At 38.4% G+C, this 20758-nt stretch overlaps 1 protein-coding gene across 10 annotated transcripts in view; it reads left to right on the top strand.

The window, feature by feature from the left end:
* The window catches only part of MAP7 (microtubule associated protein 7), a 117620-nt gene that overhangs the window by 59761 nt on the left and 37101 nt on the right, over positions 1–20758 (top strand). For all 10 annotated transcript variants that reach the window (XM_061378475.1, XM_061378470.1, XM_061378471.1 and 7 more), the window contains exons 2-3: positions 7593–7658; positions 12979–13056. In XM_061378475.1, coding sequence (XP_061234459.1) covers positions 7593–7658; positions 12979–13056 — 144 coding nt within the window. The remainder of the gene's footprint in view (positions 1–7592; positions 7659–12978; positions 13057–20758) is intronic.

Here is a 20758-nt window from a genome sequence, read left to right on the forward strand (position 1 = left end):
CCTTGATTTCTGAGATCAATCCTAGCATTCCTCTGAGCCTCACAGCTGAACCCCCAGTCTCTGGGGCTTCCTGGTAACACCCGGAAGCGGTTTGTACACAGTGACTCAGAGCAGAGAGTTCTAACCGTGCTGGTTTGTCCTGCCCTCAGTAACTGTTCAGGGAGTCTTCTGGCTGCCAGGACAGTACATTGGCTTCATGGGAAGGGCTTTTTAAGATTTTTAAAGGATGAAGTTTGCTTCAGAATGGTCTTGTGGATAGGAGCTGACTACTGGCAGACTACTTTGGAGGCCAACAGTAACCCATGAGCCACCATTTATTACTTCCTGCAGGAAAGGGAAGTTTGAACTTGTTGCAGAGGAGGAGAAAAGGAGATGTTTTATAAGACTAAAGTTCTGATGCTTGGTTCCTGTGTGGTTCAAATGTCAGAATAAACATCTTGGATGCAGGTGTTCTGAGCAGTATGTACAAATAGATTTCAGTGATGAAAAAAGATGGTGGTTTGGTTTTATGTTCAAGCTTTTGTATTTGGATCTCTGCTTGATCCATCTCCATGCTTCTCATCAGGGTTGTGGTGTAGCATGTGTTAGTTGAAAGTAAGAATTTTCTCGATGTCTTGTTTTGAAGCACTTCGATAACTATTATGTGTGTATATGTAAGAGCTTACAAAAGCAAAGCTAGTACTCATTGTAGTGTAAATTTGATACGCTAAAAGTACTGTTCTATAATAATGTTATGAAAAAGCACATCGGGTCCTGGACAAGACTGGGGCTTCAGAGTGTGCTTACACAGTGAATAAATGAAAGCAAGGAGTAGCCTTGACTTATTGTTCAGCTCAGAGGCAGCAGCCTAAGAAAGTTGATCTGTCCAAGGTCAGTCCAACTTCCAGTACAGTGTGACAATACCAGAAAATGTCTCCAGCTGTGCTGGAACTGATTGCCAGGGCACTTCTCCCCAAACTCTTCTTGTGGGTAGTGTCAGAGTTGTTATTGACAAGTGGGTTTTGTGAAAGCTGTAGTTTTTTAATATGCGCACGTGTGAGTTTTTTCTTGTGTATTTTTTAAGACTTACTGTCTCCGATGTTTCTGAAAAGGAGAGCAGATCATAACTTTATCCTGACTTATGCTGAAGATTTCAGCGTTAGACATCTATCTGCTTGGGTTTACGTTTGTATCTGCCAGCTGAGCTGCATTTATCTTGGTAATTTTTGGCCAGCCGTAGGATTTTCAGACCTATTTATCTCTGGAGAAATCACTGTCCTTTGTTCCCAAGCTTCTAATTTTAAAGCACAAATAGAAAAGTATGGAGTGCAAGTATGGAATGAATGCGGTACTTAACTCTAGAGCAATAAATGACACTAAAGTATTACTTAGTGTGCTGTTTATCTAAGTGTATATATATATATGTAGATGGACACTTGATAATACAAAGAATAAGGCTTGCATGAGATATTCTTCTGAAAATATGGAAAGTAGCTTTTACATGTGTGCATATTACTAAAGTATCATTCATAAGCTGTGGATGTAAGAAAAGCAAGAGTCACAGGCAGTGGGAAAGCTTTAATTCACACTGAGCTTAGTTTTTCCTGCACCCAGCCCCTAGGTCACAGCTCATGTGAATTTCTTAGTAGGATAAACACTTCAGTTTTGCCAATAAAGTGAGCTCTTTAGTCTTAAAATTCAGTGCTGTTGCTTTAGAAAAGAACGGGCAGTTACTGAATGCTGATTTTTACCCAAGTCAGGTATTCAAGATTTTAGACTTAATGCAGCTCTGCATTTAAGCTAATAAACATTGTCAGCTCTGACCTGTGTCCACACTTTCAACACACTCCACCCAGCACAGTGATACCTCTAGCCAACTGCTGCTCCCTACCTGCTAGATAAAAATGCCTAGAGTAACCTTACTTCATTCTTGCTTATACAGTCCTAGGAAGCCCTGGTTTCTGCTTAATTTTGACTAGTTCAAACTATGCAGTTTTACACTGTGCTCGTTAGGCATAAAATACTACATAAGCATGTGAACAAAAGTGTGGGGATTTGGGTTTTTTTTTGGGCAATGTTCATAAGGGAATAGTTGGAGGTGGAATAAGCTGTATTTCCTCTGCTCTGTGTTGGCACAGGTGTACCTGTGCTTGTGCTCTCATCCATGGCTGCGCAGCTCTCACACAGTTTTCCCTTTCAGAGTCTTGCTAGGGTGCAGTTCTGTGGGGACTGCTGTGCATGTCTTGCCCCTGGCACAGTTCTGTGACACCATATCTTGCTTGTGGTCCCCAAGTGCCCCTTCTCACTGCATTTCATCTGTTGGAGATTCTGTTTCTGGAAGCAGAGACCCATTAGTACAGCTGCCCATGTCCTGTGGCTGATCTTCAACTTGGTTCAAGGTAAAACTAAAAGCTGAACTTAGAGATATCCTTCCTAGTACTGGTCAGCTTTATGCATCCCCTTTTCGGCCTTTGAAATGTTTAAATACTAAATTCTGTGCTACAACTAGTTTACTTCAGAGCTCAGTGTTTAAATGTATGTATTTAGTAGCAGTACATCTCTCTTCTGCCACCCCTTTTGCAGATGGAGAAACTGAAGCCTAGTTTTCCATTTCATACTATGCCATATAGTAATGGCAGAACTGGGAGAGAGTTCCTAAGTGTTCTTTGATTCTGATAAGTGGAGTCACTTCCATTCAGGGTCTAATAGACCATGCTACATCCTTAAGAGGCCAAAATACAATGATCAAGTATCAATATGGCAGCAGAATCTTTTATTTTGCTTTGGGGATTGTGTCCTCCAGTTTATTTTGCAAATGTATCTTGTTCTGGATTCACAGGAATATGACCTAAAGTGATCAAATTTCAAATGTGACATTTCTTTCTCTGCTATTGCAAAATGAAGCTATGAAAACTTAGTTTGAATTCTTTCCATTGTTTTCTGTTATCAAATTAGGTGCTTGATATCAAGTATATACTCATATATGTGTGTATATATATATATAGGCAACATTTTAACTCAGGTATTTAGCTTGTATTGCCAAAGTATATGTTGTTCACAGTGTTGTTTCACACTTGTGTTTTAATCCCCTAAAGCTGCCTTAAAATAGAAGTTCTATACTCTTCTGTTCTTTTAAACTATTATCAGTAGCACATATCTTAAAATAATCTGATAGCTGTGCATTTTTAATATGTCTGGGCTTTTATTTCTTTGTTAAATTTACATTTGCATACTTGCAATTAGGCGTTTCATGAAGGCTTATGTAACACTAGAGGAGAAGCATGTGATGAAAAGAGGGAGGAAAAACTCATGGAAAATTGAGTAACTGTGACTACTTTCAAGAGTCTGTATTTCTGGCAGCTGGAGCAGATTATTCCACAAGTTCAAAGCAGCTTTGTCAAAGCTCTCCTCATGGCAAATTGGAGTTTCACTAACCAGCTCTGACTTGCTGCAGTTTTCTACATCAGTGACTTCTGGGTGACATGTTAGATAATGTTGAGCATAAAGTTGTAGTTATATAGTAGTAGAGATATTGCTTTAGTCAATAAAAATTGTAAGTTCAGAGCAACCCTTGTGCCAGGCTAGTGCTCTACTACCATCAGTTGCTACCCAGTTACTGACCCTTTAGCAGGAACAGCTGAAGTAAAATAGACAATACAGCTCAATTTTAAAATTACTATGAAATATATGCTTTTACCTTTAAAGGAGGAGAGGGGGAAGTTTCCAAACACGGTAATATAGTGTTGCACTGTTGCATTTAGAAAGAAAACAAGGTTTTGATTCTGCCAGCATTTCAGTCTGTGGGTGATTCTGTGCAGTCCCTGAAGTCCATGCACTGGATGGGTAGGTGAAGTTGCATATTTTAAAGCCCTGCTTAGACAAAGCTTTTCATCTGACTTTCTTATCTGGAAGTATTATCCATGAGGACAGATGTTATAACATCTCTCCCTGAGAGGAAGGCCAAAGAGAAACGTTTAATAGCTGACCATCCTGACTTAGAGAGTTCATTTCCGAGTGGCTGTTGGAAGTCTGTTAACTGAACCAGGTCCTTGCAAAGTGAAGGTGGCATAGTGCAGCTCTTTACAGCTTTTCCCATCAGTGAGAGTTTGGGGTGAAGTATTTACCTGTATGATGTCCCCTTCAGTTGGGATGGGTAGGCAGGAGGGCTCTTTTGTGGCAATGGGAAAGTCACTTAATGTTTGGTTTAACATCAGAACCACTAGAAAGTAAAAAATACACACCAGAAGAACCATATATCAGAAAATACCTTATGGGGTTGAATAAAAGATAGTCAGACTCCTCTTTGTGACATACATTGACAAGACAGATCATAGAATCATAGAATGGTTTGGGTTGGAAGAGACCTTAAAGCTCATCTAGTTCCACCTCCCTGCCATGGACAGGGACACCTTCCACTAGATCAGGTTGCTCAAAACCCTGTCCAGCTTGTCCTTGAACACTGTCAGGGATGGGGCATCCACAGCTTCTCTGGGCCACCTGTGCCAGTGTCTCACCACCCTCATAGTAAAGAATTTCTCCCTTATATCTAATCTAAATCTGCTCTCAGTTTGAAGCTATTACCCCATGTCCTATTCCTACATGCCGTTGGTTGTCCTTTTCCAGCTTTCTTGTAGGTACCCTCAATGGAGCGGAAGGCTGCTCTAAGGTCTCCCCAGAGCCTTCTCTTCCACAGGCTGAACAAACCCAACTGTCTCAGCCTGGCTTCAAAGGAGAGGTGCTCCAGCCTTCTGATCCAGACCCTTTGTTGATCTTCAGCCCTTTAAGTTTCCAGAATGCTTCAAGAAAAATATCCTCTTACTTCTGGCACTTCTTTATACAATGTTAATTCTCTCCATGTAAAGATAGTGGTTCAAGATAAGCAACAGAGCAAGCATTAGGTAGCTGAATTACGTCTCTCCTGGCAGGAGTAGGTTAGTGAGTCTTGATGGAACCTATGTTGTCAATATTTAGGTTTGGATTTTAGATGTTTAGTTGTCTGATTAATCTGTTTGTATCTTAGAGCAAGAGGTATTTTATGTGGGAGCACACCTACACTAGTTACTAAATACATGTGCCAGTTCTTATTTGATATCCAGCATGGTTAGAACTTACAGTTGTGCCATCTGTTCTTTTATTCATCACTTGTCATATGAGTGGTCATATGAATGTGTACTCAAACGGTGTCACAAAATATTCCAAGGAAATGTCAGAGGAGGAAATATGGAAAAAATATTTTTTTGTGTACCAAGGCTCTGTCACAAATGTATTAACTGGATGGCTTTTAGACCATTGTTTTGATGTTATTGGAGCATTCTGTAATCCTATGGCACAATGCTTGAAGAAAATAATGTTCATATGCTTTATGAGAGATGCAAAGAAATTTGTGCTGAAGCTGTTGGAACATCAGTGCTCTCACTAATGCTCAGAACCAGGCTGATGGGAATCCTGATGTAGGTTTCGGGCCTCTGGGTTTTGTTGGGCTGACTATAAGATGTGACAGTTCTTACCATGTTTTGGAATGAATATTTGTTAAATTCAATAGTAGTTACTTCTGCAGATCACAAAAGACTTCATACAGTTGTTAAGGGGAGTGAGTTCTTTTTGACAATTATTTAAAATTGCACACCTTTTTTGGTGACTAATTTTTTGACTGCTGCTATCAACAAAACAGCTTTTGAACACGGAAGAGCTGATTAACACTATCTTCCTATTTCCCTCACTTGCCTCCACCCCTCAAAAAGCATCACATAGATTCCCAGTTCTGCACTCTGCCTCTTCTCACTGTATATTTTGTTTCTGTAATAGAATCATACAATCATAGAATAGTTAGGGTTGGAAAGGACCTTAAGATCATCAAGTTCCAACCCCCCTGCCATGGGCAGGGACACCTCACACTAAACCATGTCACCCAAGGCTCTGGTCCAACCTGGCCTTGAACACCACCAGGGATGGAGCATTCACAACTCCCTTGGGCAACCCATTCCAGTGCCTAACCACCCTAACAGGAAAGAATTTCCTCCTTATATCCGCTCTAAACTTCCCCTGTTTAAGTTTTAACCCATTACTCCTTGTCCTATCACTACAGTCCTTAATGAAGAATCCCTCCCCAGCATCCTTATAGCCCCCCTTCAGATACTGGAAGGCTGCTATGAGGTCTCCAAGCAACCTTCTCTTCTCCAGCCTGAACAGCCCCAACTTTCTCAGCCTGTCTTCATATGGGAGGTGCTCCAGCCCCCCTGTATGCTTATCCTTTATGTTTATTCTGAAATGTGCCTGTGGAAGGAGGTAAAGGGGAAACAAAGACTTCTGTCAGGCCATGAAAGGCATGAACTCACTGAGGCAGTAAGGCCTGAGTGTATATTGCTAAAGCTGGCAAACACAGCAAATGCTTAGAGGCATCTGAAAAATCTGAATTATGCTTTCTGAAGTGCATCTAATACAGTGACATCTGTCTAGATTTTAAAGCTGGACTAATCGGTTTTTTTCCAACTTTCATTGCTAGTGAAATTTTAATTCAGATTAAGTTAATTTTAATTATATTTTTTTCCCTCTCCCAAGCTTTCATGATATAACTGTCTTTTTACCCTTGCTTGCAAATGTTTTCAAACTCTTTTGTGGAAAGGTTCTTAGAATTCTTACAGTCTGTCTTCAGACTCTTCCCAGATTGCTGAGTTCTGGACTCAAACACTTTTATAGTACAGCTGATAGATATAAAGATGAGGAGTAAGCTGAGAAAATCATGGCATCTGATTTCCTGGCTTGGCTTTTAATTATAAATAGATGCTGAACCAAGGATATGGCTGAGATTTGAAGCGTAATAACTTATCTTTTCGGTTTTCTTTATAAAGGGTTGTTGAAAGGGCATTCAGAGCCCCAGGATTAACTCTTTCTATCTGTTTTCTGCCAGGGCATCATCAAAAGTCTGTTAAAATGATGGGAATATCTTCTCTGTTAGAATTCATTCAGGTCATAGATTGTCCAATTCTGTGTAATGGCTGTGTTAGTAAAGAGTCTACAAAGTTTTGACCAGTATCTTGTACTGTACCTTTAGAAACCTGGGCTCTGCAAGTCACCTTTAACAACACAGTTTCCTCCCTATTGCATCCAAACATTGCAACATGTTTGAGAGTTTCTTCTTCTAAGTCTGCAGACCATTATTCATTTTGTTACTTCCCCTAGCTTGCTTTTATCAGTGTCATTAATAAAGCTTCCTGCAAGGGAAATTAAATTTAAAAAAATAAAGGCTGCTGTTCTTTGGAAGTAGTGGTTTCCAAGGCATCTCCAATAAGAAAGATTAAAAATTAGCTGTTTGTGTAGCATTAGCATGGGGGGGGGGGGGGGGAAGTAATATACCTTATTAAAAACAGCTTTGTTAAAATGAAATCTTCTTGTTACTCTTTTCCTCAACTTGAATGGGGAACTTGTATTGTGGCTTTGGTATTTTCTATGTAACCTTCAGAGCTTTTTCTATGCAAAATGGCATTAAAGTGGTGTTTTAAATGGTCTGGTTTTAAAGGGAATTTGGTGATGTCTAAGTTGCATTATTATAGTGGTTGAGCTATTGTTTAGTGATATGATTAATTAATCTCTCATTTTCTTCCCTATTTTATCAGCTGAAGGTTCCAAGATACAAGACAAGAAAGGCAGTTCAGGACAATGCAACACTGGAACTAAACCAGGTACACCATTCCACATGCTTTGTTTCATAATGCTGTCTGCCTCAGTGGTGCATGAAAATCAGCTGTTGTCTTAGGAACTTTTAAAATGCGTGATGCTCTTATACCTCTCACTGTTTCAGTCAAAACTGGCATCATTGACTGTATTCAGTTAGGCTGGAATTTCTGATTTTTTGCAAAGGAGCAAAACTGGAAAAAAACCCAGACTTTTACTACAGTTTAGGAATGAGGGTTGGGAAGAGAGATAAGGCAAGAGAAGCCACTATACCTGCATCTGTGCTTGCATGAGGATTATCTGTTGTAGGCAAAGATTTTCATCTTTTATCTAAATGTGCTTCTGTTCAGACATTTCTTCATTTTCCACAAAGCATGCCATATTCTGTAATACACTCTATGCAGTAGGCAGATGTTTGTCATTGCTTCACCATACCTGATTAGTATACTGTGTGGATTTAATTCACTATTCACTTATACAATTGGAAATCTACATATTAAAATGTTTAATGTAGTCCTTAATGCTTAATGTAGCATTAAATTGGAGAGATTAGATATCTAAATTCTGCCTGTATTGCAATTCAGGTATGCAAGTTTAAAATATGCAGTTAATAATAATCTTGTTTAGGTGCATGAAATAGCATAGGTACTTGTGTTGCTGAGTATGAGGCACACTGTAAGCACTCCTTTCTCAACTCCTTGACAGCTTGGCACCTCAGTGGCCGGTTTGTATTGACAGACTCTTCTCTGTCCCCAGACTGGATATTTCAGCACGTGTCCCCAGAGGGAAGCAATCCCAGTGCTGTCTGTGTCATCTCATCTCTGTCAGGCAGTGCTGGGTCCAGCACAAAGCGCCACATTCACACATTCACAGCTGTTCTCAATCAGACAGGCAAGGGGGGGAGGAGAGTGAAGGTAAAATTACCTGCTTCCATGGCAAGCCAGAACTCTTGATGATGGACAGTGTTCAGCATCCACTTTATCCTGCAGTAGTTTAATCCCAGTTTTCAGTTCTCAGGAAAGTGTCCTGTGCTCCCTTCTTCTGTGCTTGTGTATAGAAAGGAATACAAAATCCCTTGGGTTGTAGAGAGGGAGGGCACAGGCATGTGTGTAGGGTTTAGCTCTGCACACAGCTGGTGAGAGTCTCTGTTGAAGAGAGAGTTTCTCAGAGCTGGTGGTTTGTTGTTTTGTTGGTTGGGTTTTGTTGTTGTTTGTTTTTCTTTAGACTGCACATGTATTTCATGTGAAATGGTTTTGGTTGAAAAACAAACCAAAGAGTTTGCAGCAGGAGGGACAGCTGTCACTATAAACATCGTCATTATTCTCTGGAAAGTGTGTACAGGCTGAACAAATATTATGAGTCCAAGGCAACCCTGCATATATGCATGGCTATACAAAGGGAGCTGGACAAAAGGAAGACAGTTTGTGATCCAGGCAGTGCATCTTTTCAAATAATGCTGGTTTATCTTTCTTTTTCCCTGCGCCACCCCTGTGAACTAATGTACAAACTAGCTGTTGTTTTCCATCTGATATCCCTCTCAGTTTCTTCAACATCAGAAATTAGCACCCTAGGGGTTGAGGGCAGAAGGGCATTTGTGAAAAGAGATTGAGAGGATTATGGATGGAAATGAAGAATAGTAGTAGTCTGACTTTTGAAGTCACACTGAGTGCAGATGGTAGGTGCCTGAGCCACAGAAAGTGGCCATACATAGTAAGTACATATGTTAATTACTAGTTTAGCAAAATTACAACCTAATTTCTAGAAATGTCAACTATGCTTAAGAGTTCATTGAGTACTAATTATATAGAAGATTTGAAAAATTTGCATATTCTTGGTTTTTTGGAGGTTTTTTTTTTAGTATAATAAGGAACAAAAAATGACTGATATTTCAGTGCTGAATTTATGCAAAATATTGTTCATGGCCTCTAAGCTCTTTTTTATGAACTAGTAATTTTTTTTAAATTATTTTGGACTCACAGGAAGTATTGTAAGTTTATGGAAAAATACAGGTTTAATTTCCAGAAGTAGGTGCAAAATTAATTTCCCTTCTATAGAACTAATATGGCTTATTTAACCTCCAAACATAATAAGCATAAAATTAAACATTTGTATGTTATGCTCAGCAAGCTGTTTCACTACGATGACATGAGTTCACATGCATTGCATGATAACCAGACCAAAACTTCTACAACAGCATATATGTCTTTCTGGGGTGTTCTCTGTCAGGCTTTGCATATGCCCAGTTATCAATTATTTCTATAAGAACTGAGGAATTCTTGCAGGATTTTTTGCAAATGGTGTGTTGTGCCTCATAGCTATAGCCCAATGACAAATGTGAGCAAGACGAGTACAAAGTACCTTCCTTGTGTGTTTGTCCTTGTATTCCTACAGAATAAGAAGAAATACCAGTCCCCCAGGTGTTTGACTGGTGGGTTGTTAATGAGCAGAGACATGAGAAATAAAATAGGGAGCAGGGCTATTGAACTCTCTTGGTTTGCCGCAGCTTGAAGTTCCTGAAGCTATGTACTGGAGGTGTCTGTATTCAGGGGAATTCAGAATGCAGGTGTTGGACCTTGGGCTTGTAGCCAGACTTTGAAGGATCATTTTCAAGGCTTAGAAAAGACATTTTAATTAACGGTAAGATTTGCACCAGTGATGTGTGCAAGTAGTGTCCTAGTAGAGCAAAGGCAATGCTGGTCTGCTACAAAGGTGTTATCCCCATCCTTGTGCTAATATTGATTTAGCTCTTTGTGATTCCACATATATGCAAAATAGCTTGTTACTGAAGACATCCTTTTCCACTCTACATAGTCTGCAAGTTACTGTGAATTCTTTAGGACTGTTCTAACATCTTGGGGTGCCGGGAGAGGAGCTGTGTGTGTACGTGAACACTGTCAGGTGTGTAATGTAGAAAAAATAATTGGATACCTTCAAACATGGCAGAATGCAGAATGGCAGAGGGCAGCTTTAAAAATTTATTTTATCCTTTCTATTGCTTATTATTAGGAATCCTTAAGGGATACCTTTTCTCTTTGCCTGTCCATGTAACCCTCCTGCCTCTTTGAAGAATTGCTGCTTCTCCCCAGTAGGGAAATCTCTCCTCTCAAGAAAGAGGAAAAAAAAAAAAAACCTGGAAGGAGAATAGTGCATTTTAAAAGAAGCAGGATTTTATGTTATTCCCCAATGTCTCATCATTCTCTGTCAACTCAATGTTACAGATTCAGTGTTACAAAGTCAATGTTACACTGACTTTGTAGACAGCCCCTGAAGGGAATCCTTGTTTTCTAGGGGAATTCATATTAGATGTGAATTTTTCCAACAGCAGTAATTACTCATGCCACAGAAATTCATGTTTTGTGAATCTTACGTGCCAACCATAAGAGAGAAGGAATATTATTACCCTTTTGACCTGTGTCTGCGTGCTGAAGTGACTGCACTTGAGTCAGCACACTTTCAGCATCAGCCAAATATTAATCTATACCAGTCACTGGACAAATCTATGCAATGATATGACTAGGCATAGTTTCATAAACGGCAGCACTGTGTGCTACTCAACCAACATTAAGGGTTTGATCTGTAATTGGATGATGGATTTCATTTGTCTTTGCTGGTGACTAGTTCTCCTGTTGCATCTTTCTTTGGGACTATCATGTTCAAATGTTCTACTAACTATGCAATGAGGTTTCTCCTTGGCACTCTTACTTTGCATTACTGTTAACAACATTAATTGGGGCTGTAGTCTCTGACCATTGTTGAGATGATAGTTCTTCACTGCTGAGAGTTCAAGACTAACTAAACTGAACCTAGTCATCTGTGAACTTGTGCATCCTAGAAATCCTGTCATCTTGATGCAGAAACTTCTGTTAGATTAGGAAAGGCAAATTACTGAATTTTGTCTAATTTAAATAACTTTAAAATCTGCCTAGCACATCCTGACTTCAGGAATTTATTTTTGTAAATATCTTTAACTTATTTTTTATGCCCCATTGTATTGTTTTGCTAGTAACTTTTTTCATAGGTACGTGGTCCAGACACACATAGGCTGACTTTACATGTTTTTACAAACTGCTTACTTGTGTATTAGCACTGAACTGTGACAAAGATCTGTTTTCTTGTTTCTATGTTCCTGTCCATGGTGACAGTATTCTAGGTAGTTCTTTATCTTAAAATACTTAAAAGCTGAGTTCCCCTCAATATGAGATAAATCTTGTCATTTCTTTATGCCCATAAATATTTTTTATTTTTCTGTGTGGTTTTTTGTTTACTTGTGGTTTTATTCAGAGCAAACGTTTTACGTACTAGTGAAAAAAGTTTAAAATTAGCAGCTTTCCAGGTTTAACAGGACAGGCTAAGGATAAGTAGGAAATTAGTTTTGGCAGCATGCTGAGATGAGTAAGTATCTTGGATTTTGTTCCCTTGTTGTCTGGACCAGCTCCACTCTGAGGCTGGAAGCAGGATGCTAGCTGATCTGTGTTTCGTTGTCTTCCAGAGAACTCACTGAGCAAGCAGTAGTTTTCCAACCAAGACTGGACTTTTACAGCCAAGCCTGGGCTCTGACACAAACTTTTTGGGGGTTGTTTTTTCATATTATCCTTAGTCTTATTGCTGTGATGCAAGTGGCCAGTTGCAGGTATTTTTAAGGAAATAGTGTAGCTAACTTTCAGTCTACAAAGGATACTTGAGGAAACTGTCATCTTTCTTTATTGGAATTATACTGGTCTATGCATGTCTGAATGTTTTTGCCAAAGCTTTTAATTCATATGAATGCAAACATCTGTGGAGATCAGTATCTTGGTCTTTTCAGAAGCTCAGCTGGAACTTCTACAGTGTTTCAATCCAACTTCTTTTGCTTAAGTACTGAGCTTCTTCAGGCTTGTGAAATAGGGCTTAGTGGGTTTTCAAGGCAATATGGTTGGGAAGAGGCTGCTGTGTTATAATAGAATTTCCCGTGGAAGTGTTTTGGAGAGAGATTGTAGAATAATAGACAGTATTTTCAGATACAGTAGTTTCAGAATGCTCTCAAGCTGCCAAAGTGTTACAGGCTTGGAAACAAGACAAAACTTTTTTCCTGGGCTTTCAAAGGCAATAGTCTTGAAAGGAATTCAGAGTTACCACTTAATTCATTTTTTGGGAGCATTTTACGTCTTGATAATTAGAAAGCATTCACGTTTTTGAATACTTTTTTGATAAGATGGATTTATGAAAATAATCTACTTTGAAAGCAGAATAACTAGAGTTGTTTAATGGTCACTTCCTTAAAAACTTGTTCATGGTATTGTTTGATTTTATGCTATATGCCTAATATTTTCCCCCTCCCTCCGTCTGTAGATCATCCAACAATACTAAAGGTTGATGACAGGCAGCGGCTTGCTAGAGAACGGAGAGAAGAACGAGAAAAACAGCTAGGTAAGGTCTACTGTGTTGGGTTTTTTATTGTTTGGGTTTTTTAATGGACTATCATTTGCATGCAATTTTTTTTCTAGTTTACTTTTAAGAGCATTCAGCAAACTGATAGTGCTAGATATGCAGTAATGTCATTCTAGACACACTATTGCATCTTTAAGGTAGATCTTTTTTAATTCATGCACATCTTGGGATTCATCGTTGCTATACCTGTCGCATTCCTATTACTTTTGTTAATCTGAATGAAAAGTCAGCTGATTTCTGAAATAATGCAAGGAAGTGTCATTGTAGATGGAAGTTTGGAAGTTTTAGAATATTTTGCCAATTAAAATTAGACTGCTTAATATGTTGAATGCATCCTGTATTGCCATACAATAGAATTGTAGAACATGTTGCCAATGTATGGTTTGAATATTTCTATATAAGCTTGTTTTTTTACTAAAGGTAAAACCTTTAGTAGGTTTCAAATAGTTGCACTCAGTATCTTGTTACCTGTGCATAAGCACCTATGTCGGTGTTCAAGTGAATAGTGAAGGTTACATAACAAGTGACTAGTGGTGGGCACTATACTGAGTGTGGTGGTGCGAGAACTATAGAATTATGTGAAGCAAAATTGTTGGCTTTCTGAAAAGAATGTTTGACTGCAACAACAGTCTGTGGCAAAGTATTCCTTTTTTTTTTTTTTCTTCAGAACATTCACTCTGATTTGTTTGCATGCTGTGTTGTTCTTACAGCTTGAGAAACGGAAGTTCTTTATTTCCATTTTATAGCTTCTGTAAGTTTATAGAACTATTTTGTAACTCCAATCAGAGTTATACTGCTTTTTCTAACCTGGAGAGCCATGATTTATTGCCATCTAGGTTTTAACAGCATTGATATCCAGCATCTTATAACATTGTACTAACCGTGCATGAATCACTAAGGTTGTTTTGGAGGAGTAAAGGAAATAGTTGGTCTTCAGTTGCTCAAGGGGATAACATGGCCTTGATATTTACCAATCCCGAAAAAGCTGCTCATGGAGTTGAGGCTAATGGTATGTGTAAGCTTAGTTTCTTCAAGTTCCACGGCAATTACGGGCTCATTCTGATTAGCTTGTCACAATTGATGTTTTCATGCCTTGAAATTATTTTTTCATGTTCGATCTTTGTGTAGTAACAATGTTTTATCCAAGTGCAGAGAGGGATGCTTTCTTTAAGATTTTCTGAACTCTAATTCTACCTATTGATAAATGAACATCTGTTACTGGAAGGCCGTGACTCATATTGAGAAATGTGTTATTTTGTGTGATGTTTTAAAAGGGTTTTTTTAACTTGACATAGAATGCTTCATTCTGAAATGTGAGAGTTCTGCATGTCCCCATGATGTACCAGTGTATTGTGTGTTCTTGACTGAAGGATTATTTTGAACTAACAAGAAAATTGAAAGCCCCATTGTACTTTCATCGACGTATTTGTCTGCTAACATTATGATTTAGGAGCTGTTTCCTGAGATTTTTTTGTTCCAGTACAGCAGAGCAATGATTTTTGCAATGGCACACAAGTTGTTTTTTTTTTAGTGCAGAATATAGATAATCAGTCACTCATGTCATGTGAACCATAGCAAAATAAAAGCCTCAGCTGCCTGTCTTAAACATCAAGTTGTATAATGTTGTTACATAAATGTGCCTTGCTGAAAATTAGAGTTGGATTTTGTTAATACAGGGACATCAGCTGTGCAACAGTAAAGCAACTGAAGGAAGGGTTTTTTTTCTTTTTCTTTTTATTTTTTTTTAAATAGAACTGAGTTGGATTTAAACTTAATTCCTCTCCTTTTGATTCAGGGGATATGTCAAGTTTAGCGAAGGCTTCTTTTTAAGCAGGAGTTGAGAATTTCAGACATACCTCAAGTGAAATTATTCTCCCTTTCTCCCCCTAACAAAGACAGTGTTCAGTCCTGTGACTGTAGAGTTGGCAGTAATCTTTAACAATTCTTTGTACTTTCAGCAACTTGAACCACATGAGGTCATGTTATCCATCTTTTAACGAAAATTAAGTTGTTCAACCCTTCCGTTGAGATTATGTGGGCTACCAGTTGAATAACAATTGTTTATTGGTCAATATTTCTGATGTTATGGGAGGGTAAACTTGAGACCTGTTTTCCCCCTGCCCCCCTTTTTGTTTACTCTTAAGCTTTATTTTTTTTCAAAGTTCCACTGTGCTATAATAGATGTGCTTGCACTGTGGTATAATAGGTCAGTGTGTGCTCTGTACTCTTGAGGATTTGCTTGCACCTGGCAGTGGTATTCTAGTAGACTTATTCTACTTACCACACTTGGGTGTTTTTAATGAGCGTTTAGAGAGTAGGAAAGATGAGTGCTGTCATTTTGGTTGTCTAGATATATATAGCATATGTGTAGTGGGACTGTCAATGTCTGTGTTTCTTGAGGATCATGTTATGCTACCTAATTGAAAAGAATGATTGAAAAGGCTTCTACAAAAAATGTCCCTTTCACTGTAATACATTCATGTCTAGTTTTGGAACTTTCTCTGCAAAATGTAGAAAGCACACAGGGACGTGTATGCTATTTCAGCTAATCACCCCATCAAGAAAGGAGAACATTTTAGTTCCTTCTCTGGAGAAAAGTCATGATTTTTGAAATGCCCTCCCAGCACTTCCAAAAGATTAATTCTTTGTTTTTTTCCTGTGCAGTTCATGTTTTCCATAACTAAGAAGTTGTATCAATTTGAGGGTTTTACCTTTTATACTTAGACTTGCCTTTTCACATAGACAGAAATGAAGGAATTGCTTATCAGCTATGCTTTAAGTTTCTTATTCCCTTCACCATTTGGTAATGTGTGTTTTACTTGTTGAAATGTTCATTCAGACCTTTAAAGGATTATTAGGGTAATCTTTACTTAATAATGCTTCCAGTGTGTCACTTGCTCTTTGGTAGTCATGTTTTCATTTTGTACTGTTTGTGCTAGCACTAATTCCCACAGTGTCTATGCATGAAGTTAACATCTGTCCTTTAAAATATGAATATCAGATCTCTCTGTGTGACACCAACCCTCTTGGGTTTTTGCAAGAGAGGAATCCCAGGAGAGGCAGCACTAGGTGAGGGTGGTAGCTGTTAAACAGGCCTATTCTTGCAGGACAAAGTGAATGGAGCTGTCACAGGTTTCCTGGCTCAACTTGGCACTATGGCTCCTTTGCGTGTGTCAGGCTGGGTGGTTGTGTTTGGTGCTGGAGACACATGTCAGAACTGAGTAGTTTGTGAAGGCAAGCATAGTAAATGGCCTAGTCAAACTGAGAAAGTTTAATAAAAGCTACTGCTTGATCAGTAGTGGGATTTCACGCTTGATTCTGCTATATTGGTTTTATCAATACTGTCAAATTAAACAGTGCTGAGAACATTCCCTGGTGCTGAAACTCAATTGTTCTTGCTATTAAACTGTTCTGATGGATCCTGGCAGGGAATTTGCTCTAGCTAACTTGCTGTCTCTTTGCTGATTCCCAGACAAGGGAATCCCATAGACTTTTCCTCATGTGCTGGTTGACTACTGTCATCGTTTTGGAGGGTAGAAGTTTAGCAGTACAGGTGAAAGTTGTTCTATGCCATTTGATCTCATTTGCCCATGTTCCATCTATTAGCATAGACCTGGTTCTCTGTAACTGCAAGGAAAAACCAAAATGTGTTTTTCAACAGGGAAAGCTACTGGGATTTTAAAAGGGGTTTTATTCTGGGAGTCTTAGGTAGCATCCTAGCAAAGAGAAAGAGTTGGGGATTGGGGATTTCTTGCTTTTACTTCACAGTATCTCAGTCCCGATTCTTGAGAAAACCAAAAACAGTCTTATGTCTATGCAGGCTTTATGTACACTAACCCTGCTTGAAGAGTGACCTTTTTTATCACCATTATGATCCTGACAAGGACACATGCCTCATTTAGTTTCTGGCATTGGGGACAAAAGATGGTAATCCTGCCATCTGACTTAACTCTGTTTAAGGAAATGTATTATCAATCTTAGTTTTCAGAATATGTCAAAGTTTCAGGTTGGCTAGCTCCATTAAATTCTTAATACAATGCATAAGCATTAAAATAATATTTCAAGGATCACATTATGGTACATATTCCTCTCCCATTTGAAAGTGATCATTAATAAAACATCACATTAATAAAAATTACAGTTTTTTCCTGTCAGTGGATTCCCTCTGGCTTACTGGGGACAGAACTTTATCTAACATTTCCACAGTCAGAAGCTGTGAATCAGTGACCCTAGTATGTGAATTATTTTGGGATGTTTTCAGAGAGCTTGAGTGTCAGAACGTTTTATATGACAAGAAAACAATTTTAAAGGAAGATTTTTTTAACAAATTCTGTGATGAATGTCCCTCAGAGCATGGTTACTGGGGAAGGGTTCGCTTAGAGAATCTAACATTAACTTCAGCTTTAATTACAGCTCTGAAGTTCACCTTCTAATTCATTCAGTCAGCCATTGCTGTGGAACATCCCCACTTCTAGGTATGGTTAAAGCATCACTGATCCGTCTTTCTGCTAATGCAGCAAGGAGACAATCACAGTCTCAGACAGTGCAGAGCTGGCAGTGAGGAAAGGTGAAACAATGGTCAGAGGAGAAAGCTATTGCTGAGGTCAGTGATGTAAAGTCAGAAAAGATAAAAGCTGCAAAGATTGACAGCGACTGTAGGATCTTTATTCAGGTAAGCTGTCCGTCCAGGGTGGATGCAAAAGGCAGACTGAGAAAGCATGGTGGTAGACTCACCTGCCTTTATCTAGGCAATAAACCAGAAGAGGAAGAACTAAAGTGAAGAGACAGCAGAAGGGATGGCAAAAGAGGAGGTGCAGAGGAACATCCCTTGCTTCACATGGATAAATAGAAAATAGAAGCTTTGGCACTTGATGCATGTTCCCCCTTCTCTCATAGCCTAAAACCCCTGCAAAGAGTGGTGCTCTGTGTGTGTGCATGATTAGAGAAAGGAACTACAAAATTATTTCCGCAAAAGAAATGTGCAAGATATGCAGGTCATATCTCCCACATTAAATAAGTTCATTCTAGTGTAAAATTGCTTGTTTTCAAGTCTTACGTGTCTCACAATATTGGACTGTTTCTTTCTTGATTGACCTTGTTTTCTTTTGCTCTGTTATTCACTTCAGCACTGCCAGAAACACAGTCTTAATTATGTTGCTTTTTAATCTAATCCAGCATTACTAGCTTGCAAATAAGCAGAAGGTATTAATTTTGGTTTTATGCTCTAATTTTGTGTCCTTACATCACTTGATTGTGTTCAAATTTATAGATCATACTAAGTAATGAAATAGAACAAGCATCAGGATGTGACATTTCTTTGTATTTTCCAGCTTTAGTGTAAATGTTCCTATGCCATTTATACTTTCAACATGCAGGTGCTATTGGAACCACAACCAAGCTTTCTTTGAATGATTCTTGCATTTTGTCAGACAATTTATATTATTTCAAGGGAGAGAAGTATCACAAAGTTGTTAAGGCTCAGCCCCAAGATAAAGCATTTTATTGGACCATACCTGTACTGGCACCCAACGTTGGCTCAGCACCAGGTATAGGTATTACCACAGCTTCTGGAGGAGCCATCATAAAACTGGGTATTTTCCTCTTGCGCATCCTGCAAATTGCTTGCTCTTCCAAGCTGACTGGACTTTTTAGACGAATCTTTGGTTTCCTGTAAGCTTATCTGCTGATTCCTTGTATCAGCAAAGCATTTCATGTATGCGTTGCTCTTAATACAGCTTGTTGTGCTTCTAGAAGCACACCTGTATATTCAGAATAAGGTTTAATTTCCCTAATTTTTACTTTAGAGTAGGCTTTTTTAACCCTTGAGGGAACTTTGGGTTTTTTACCCTAGGATACAATTTGGTAATTTGTCAAGTGTGGCAGGAGGAAAAATTTCTGCAAAAGCATAAATAGGGACATGAGAATGAAATAAAAATGGTATTTAAGTATTTATATTTTTCTTGAAGATATTATCATATATCCAAGGACACTAGCTTATTTCATTGTATATACCTACCTTGTAGATGGCAAAGCTGAGCCCTTAAGTTCATGCAAGAATGTCAGTAGTGCATATAGAAAGCAGTGAAAACAAAGCAGATATTCTCCATTGATGCTTTAATAAAAGGAAATATAGGAAGTAATCCTTGAAAAAAAAAAAAATGGAACCAGGAAAGATTATTTCCTTATCTGTGGAAAAAGGTAAATTAATGAAAATATATGTTATACTTTTTCTCAGAAAACATATGTTTCATAAATCATGCTTTTATGTACTTACAAATACTTGGTCCAAGCATAAAATTAATAGCTTCCTCATGTTAGTAGATGGGTGGATATTTTCTATTGTTTTTGCCTGTAATTTAAAGATGATAGAGAGAGGTAACTTTTATATTTGTTTGAAGTCAGATCTATTTCTTTAGTTATAATTTATTCCAGTTAGCAATTCCGCTTGACTTGGTTAATCCATCACTAATGTGTGTTTCTGTTACTGAGCTGTCTTCCCTTATCATAGATGTACGATTTTATAATCTCTCCTTTGAGGAGCAGAAAGCTCAACATGAGTGTTCTGTCTAGAAGTTTAGCACTTCCCAGAAGTGAGAGTGTATGTGAAAGTCAACTCTTTAACATACTGAAATGTTGAAATGTTTTCAGCTTATCTGCCTGAATTTAGTCATGATTTTTCAAATGTACTATTTTCATTACTTTTTTAAAACATGACAGGCTGAAGCCTATGGAAATCATCACAAATAACACCCCAAGAAGGTATAACCGTTTACATTAATGACAGATCGATCTCCATGTCTTTATTTTCAGTAGAGAACCAAAGCGCTTTTCCATGCTGGGTTGCCATTGTAAGCTGATTCCAGACACAAAAGATTGAGTTGATCTCAGGATCTGCAAAAGTCTTTTGGCTCACAGTAATGGCTTCTCTCAATATAATCATTACAGACCGTAAACATGATGGAGCTCACTGGACTTTCATTAAATATGTGCTACTGAACTCAATAGGTGCTCTTAGCTTTTTCAAAGTGAATGCATGTTTGAGAGCTTCTGCAGAATGCTATGGTTGAGTACCAGTTTTGAACTACATTGCTTGGGTTACTTAATGTGTTCACAGTCTATTATGTATTAAAGAGAACAGAGTGGGTGCACTGTTTCTTGGTGTTTGGTTTTCTTTAAAGGTTATGTCTGTATATATCTGTGCAATGCTGCCTGCAAAAGTGAAACAAACCCTCTAAACGTTTCTGTATCGGAGTTGAAACGTTAACAGTAGACTCAAATAGGAAACAACTGTGATGATGAAAACTAGCAGGAAAAGCTTCGCAGAAAGTTAGTTACACAGAAAGTACAGAAGGACAGAGCAACACCATACCCTCCAGGAATGGCATTTAATAGTTATTTAATGTTACTGAAGTCTAGCACTAATGAATTATTATTTGAGGGAAAAGAAGAAGAGAAAAACCTAATGTTGAATTGGGAAATATGATTAACAGAATTGTGTTGTTCACAGTATATTATTAGTTAAGTTCTGTTCAGATTTACTGTTATGAAGTAAAATATTTTACCTGTTCAGACCCATAGCCTCAAGCTCTGAGTGTCTGTTCCCTTCCTTTTGTGTCCTCATGAATAATAAGAATGATTTCCCAGCTGTTAGTTTGGCTAACAGTCCAGGTGCTGGAATTGA

The sequence above is a fragment of the Neopsephotus bourkii genome, unplaced genomic scaffold (assembly GCF_033783945.1).
Source record: "Neopsephotus bourkii isolate Nb327-2 ecotype Australia unplaced genomic scaffold, CSIRO-AGI_Nbou_v1 NB_1765, whole genome shotgun sequence".
Lineage (NCBI taxonomy): Eukaryota > Metazoa > Chordata > Aves > Psittaciformes > Psittacidae > Neopsephotus > Neopsephotus bourkii.